The sequence below is a fragment of the Halichondria panicea genome, chromosome 7 (assembly GCF_963675165.1).
Source record: "Halichondria panicea chromosome 7, odHalPani1.1, whole genome shotgun sequence".
NCBI lineage: Eukaryota > Metazoa > Porifera > Demospongiae > Suberitida > Halichondriidae > Halichondria > Halichondria panicea.
In genome coordinates, this window is record NC_087383.1 from 3,147,471 (window position 1) to 3,152,970 (window position 5,500).

Genomic DNA, 5,500 nt, shown 5'->3' on the forward strand with positions numbered 1-5,500 from the left:
ACCTTGTTTGTAAACCTTGATCATATCTTAATGTATACTCCTGCTATACTATACAATGTATTTTTATTATTATACAGACAACCTCAAAAGGACATAAATATGTTGATTCGAGCACTGGAAACGCATTGCTACCACACAAGTCGACCGCAACACAACCACTAGTGCATGCCTTCAACTGGAAAAACGCAAGGGACCCTGGCATACCGGAGAAGATAACCATGTACGATTATCCTCTGGCTATCAACGGGAAGCTGTATATGAGAAGTGGAATCGAGTAACCGGACTCAGACTGTGCTAGTGTACACACCACTGAGATCAGGATAGCTGGGATGTACTGCCACCTCCTCCAGTGAACCGCTTCACCATAGCAACACTGAGAGGTTGACTGCTATTATAATGGTCAGAGAGGTCTGTACAAGTCTACTAATGAGATATCGATTACCATCCTAACATTCTAAAAAAGCTCTCGACAATGGGTCCAGTCACTTCCCCCCCTTCATGTCTAAAGCATTAACTTTTCCAATATTTTTGCCGGAATATCAGGACCATTTGATCGATATCAGTGGAGGTGACTCAATCTACGTACACTAAGATAGGATTAGCTGATGGGTGAGCATGAACACAAGTAACAAATGAATCACAGTGGGCTGAACCATTTCCCAGCACTGATATAGCACTGCTACCACACAAGTTGACCACAACACAACCACTATTGCATGCCTTCAACTGGAAAAAACGCAAGGACCGTGGCATATCAAAGAAGAAACGATTATCATGTGGCTATCAACGGGAAGCTGTATATGAGAAGTGGGATCAAGTAATCGGACTCAGACTGTGCTAGTGTACACACCAGGATAGCTGGGATTGTACTGCCACTTCCTCCAGTGAACCGCTTCACCATAGCAACACTGAGAGGTCGACTGCTATTATAGTAGTCAGAGAGGTCTGGACAAGACTACTAATGAGATATCGATTACCATCCTAACATTCTAAAAGAGCTCTCGACAATGGGTCCAGTCACTTCCCCCCCCCTGTCTAAAGCATTAACTTTTCCAATAGTTTTGCCGGAACATCAGGACCATTTGATCAATATCAGTAGAGGTGACTCAATCTACGTACACTAAGACAGGATTAGCTGATGGGTGAGCATTCTGAACACAAGTAACAAATGAATCACAGCGGGCCGAACCATTTCCCAACACTGATAGCACTTGCCTAATTGAAGACACACTGCATCTTGTAGGTCAATGCAATATATAAAGAGTGTTTCGAGCACTATTTATCCAGTCGATTTTATGCCTTGCTGCTGCCTCGATGGAAGTAAAGGCGGCCCCACATGTTTGCTAAAAAAGTTCAGTCTTCACTCAAACTCAATGATTGCATGTGTAATCAAGTATTTAGTTTCAGTGCACCTTTTGTTAATTAGATAATGTGTTGCTGAGATCATGTGATCCACAATGACAAAAGGGTGTATTTTGTTACCAGGCCATTTTGTAATTGTCTTAAGTAGAAAAAAGACCAGAGCACCAGTAGTCAAGCCAGAGCAAACCTGTTTGACTGGTTAAGCTGGGAGGTGTACATGGACCCTGTAGAGGGCCGTGACCTGATTCATTGCGTGTGTAAGTTCTGTGCTAGGTTTGTACTGTAGAGGCAAATGCTGGGTTATTCAACCGGCTGTTTTGGCATGCAACCGCTATACAGCAGCTCACATTATAAATATGTGGCGCAGTTTAATAGTGCAAGCCTCTACAAAAAAAGCGTACTAGTAAATCGCGGGGTCTAATTTAATTATTTTAAAAATTTAATTAATTAATTATTTAAGACCTCCGTGGGGGGTTAGGAATAAATCTCATCTGACTATGAACTAAGAGTGTGTTGGAAGCTAGACAGTCAGTCAAATACTATAGAAAGAATGTAAGCAGTATATGTATTAAAGCAGTAGATTCTATAGAAGGATAGATAGATCTACTGTATTTGAATTTTTGTTTGTGACAATTTTGCAGGGCTGACAGGGTAACGGTTTCTTCGGATTATTGCTATGATTCAGAAGTGAGTTCCCTCTTTTTATTCTACTAGTTTATGCAAGCATAAGTTTGCATCTGCAGATCTATGTAAAAATATCATAACTAAATTTGTATTTCTGTATCTATAGGAGGAGGAGGAATCATTTTCAGTCTTTTCAGTGCAGGTACGTAGGTATAATTATATGCGGATATATTTTTCTGTCCGCTGATTTGCACTTGTAGTTGTAGACATAGGTTGAATGTTAAAAGTCCTTGCATGCATGGAATCCCCGGTGTATTGTATCAATATATGTTTGATTAATGCAATCCACTGCAACTCCATGTACCGTATTACTAGAATGTTGTGCGAGTACATTTGCAAACTTTGCGATGGTCAATCAATTCGCAACAATAAAATCCGCAAAACCTAAATAGTAAATACACACGATCCTTGCCAGAACGCGGATCGCAAAGGGTCAAATTTTCTGCTGATTTGGCTCATTCGCAAAGGTTTTTCACCCGCAAAATATTCTAGTAATACGGTATATATATAATTATAGGCACATGGACCGCATGACGGGGAGCTTGCTGTGAATGAGGTTAACATCCCTCTTGCAACAGCTGCTGCAAATAACGGCAACCATGATTCCTTGGATCAACCTTCGTTAATCGCACCAGTGCTGCATCACTTTCAAATGAATGTGGGACTTAATGTGAGACAATATTAAATATTCCTTGCGTTTATCTGTTTGCTTGCATAGGTCCCTGCTATTCAGCTGGACCATGTGGCTGGTATACTGGGAGACATTGCCGTGGTAAGGTCTCTATATATGTACTATGCACATGTCCAGTGATAAAGGTTTCACTCTTTCCCATATATACAGCCACAGCAAGAAACAATAATGGTCAGTAAAGTTATGAGTGTGTGCATGAATGGTTTTCCAAGAAATAATGATTAGTATATGCTTTCAGTATCCTTGATCTTGTTTTATTAGGGCCATAACGGACCATCTGCCCTGGTCGTGGGCCACCCATTGCAACACCTACCGCTCATTCCAGGACCAGTGGTCAGTCTCTTTGTGTTATTAATTTGTTATTAATTTGTTTTTTGCTATTGTTTACTTTGCATAATTATTTGTTTCTGTCGTTTCCGTACAGCAAATTGTTGCACCTAATGTCCCTCAGCAAGAGAGCCAAGAAGTAAGTTTCTGTTTCACTTAAGTTGCTTGATTGTTTTATTGTTCTGCTTTCAGGGGCAACAAGGACGTTCTGAGATGTTGGTGGGCAGGCTATCTCAGGAGCTGCTTCAAAGATGGTTACATCATTACAGGGTAAATAACTGGTTGTTGTATAGTTATATTTTTTATTGCCAGTTGTAAGCGTAGACTACAGACAGTACCTGGTAGTCATGAGTCTTCATTGTATAGCTTAATCCAATTAGGATGCTGATAGTATGCATGAATGACTGCCTCCCCTCATGCATGACCTGATTCATAGTAGTGCATCGGTACATTATTGTTTGTTGGCAGGTTAATAGAATGACTAACTCAATTAAGGCACTAAATTTCAAAAAAGGGGAATTTACGAAATGATTACCAACCCAACAGTGTTTTCAGTATTTCTGATGCTTCCGTGCATACAATAATTATGACCAATTTGTAGAAAGTATATACTGGTGCCATTGAGTTTTGAACTTCCTATAGGATCGACAACAACCCAGACCAAGAGACCGCTATCCCAACAATGCAATAGTTAGACAACTGCAGTGTTGGCCCCAACAGGCTGATTCGTGTGTTCTAAAATTGGCCAATGTTAGGATGTTAAGAGAAAAAGCTCGTCAAGGAATTGGAGTGTGTCTGACAAGTAACCCATTCTATCTCAAAGGGTGAGTTACCACTTGATTACCACCATATATGCAAGTGTGTTAAGTTAGAACATCGAAATACATTCAACATCCGCAACAAACTCTGTCTGTTTATTTTTATTACCCTAGCCACAACAATAAAGTAGCTACACTTGATTATTAAGAAAATACCCTAAGTTAGAAGATCGGAATGCATTCAGTATAGCTATACATTATTCATACCCAAATGAAATGGCACCCACACCAGCAAACTCTGTCTGTTTGCTTTCATATTTCCCTAAGCCAACTACAAACAGTTAGGAATCTTTTAGCATCATGTTATGAGAGATATAAACAGAGAAAAGCCTATCTGTCCAGCCACTTTTTAACTTATTCTGTACACTGCATGTATTATAACTGCTTTCTCTCGTGCACACAGTTGCAGAATGTGTATTCAAGTGTACCTGAATGGTGATGGTATTGGACGAGGTACACATCTCTCTGTCTTCTGTGTACCGATGCATGGGGAATATGGCAACGGACTACAGTGGCCATTCGGACAACAAGTCACTGTAACACTACAAGGTGAGCTATATGAGTACTGCATAATGCCACATTGTTAAAAAGTATAAGAGATGGTAATTATGTAGAAATGTTCACTTATGTGGGTTCACCTGGTCAGCTAACCCACATCTTACAATTGATTATGATACTAGCATGATAAAACCAGGGTGTAATTGTATTCATGCACTCCTGATTGTACGTATAGTTTGTCCATTTATAGAGCGTCAGCTATATGTTGTGCTTTCATTTATGGTCATCTTGTCAAATAATTATTGATGTATGTCGTGGGTGGACTAATCACGGTCATATTCACCTGTTGTTTTTCTGATACTATGCTACCTATGTATTACTCTCCAACTCCAGTAAACAGTTTGTGGGAGTTCGTGAGTGTGTGGATATTGTCAATCCTGAAGTAACTAATAATATTAATGCATTATTGATCAAGTATGATAATTACCTAAAATTATCCCCCCCCCCCCCACACACACCGTACACACCCACACAGACCAGTCTGGCAATGGGCATCACATTGCCCGCCCACTGCCCACCCCTCCACAACCCCCCATAGTGATGAACGTAGCGTCTGGTGCCCCCCAGTTTGCTCCACTGAATGTGTTGACTGACAACGACTACGTCTCGGATGATACCCTCTTCTTATTGGTCAGACTACATCCATGAACTGGCACAGTTTGCACCAAATTGAATTAACGTGACTGTGTATATCTGTAGCAAACTTAGGGAACCACGGCAATGCATTCAAGCTAGTGTGCTATAATTTATTTTGTGTAATAGATCACTTATCACGGCATCCCCAATCATGTACACAGGTGTATATACCCCACCCCCTCTCTATCACTCAATCTTCCTTTAATTTTTGTCTCTCTCGATCATTACTTATTATTGAGCTGTCCATGGAACAAGTTATTTTGCTGGGAGCAAATACATTATATAATGTGCCTATAAACATGCAGCTAATAATGTAATGTACTTCCCATGCATGTCACTCCTAATATAGCTATACGTAGGCCATGCCACGACCAAATAGATAGTTCCGGCCCGATCCCAAACAGACAGTTTATGAGAATGCCAC

At 40.4% G+C, this 5,500-nt stretch overlaps 1 protein-coding gene across 1 annotated transcript; it reads left to right on the forward strand.

Annotated features, from left to right (window-relative positions):
• Positions 1-1,433: 1,433 nt before the first annotated feature.
• On the forward strand, positions 1,434-5,374 carry LOC135338395 (TNF receptor-associated factor 5-like). The gene is made up of 12 exons (XM_064534506.1): positions 1,434-1,619; positions 2,004-2,049; positions 2,153-2,188; positions 2,564-2,716; positions 2,765-2,818; positions 2,888-2,908; positions 2,999-3,070; positions 3,162-3,203; positions 3,257-3,334; positions 3,707-3,888; positions 4,286-4,431; positions 4,916-5,374. Exons 4-12 carry the CDS (start codon positions 2,699-2,701, stop codon positions 5,086-5,088), a joined length of 786 nt encoding a protein of 261 aa, XP_064390576.1. The 5' UTR covers positions 1,434-1,619; positions 2,004-2,049; positions 2,153-2,188; positions 2,564-2,698; the 3' UTR covers positions 5,089-5,374.
• Positions 5,375-5,500: the final 126 nt, after the last annotated feature.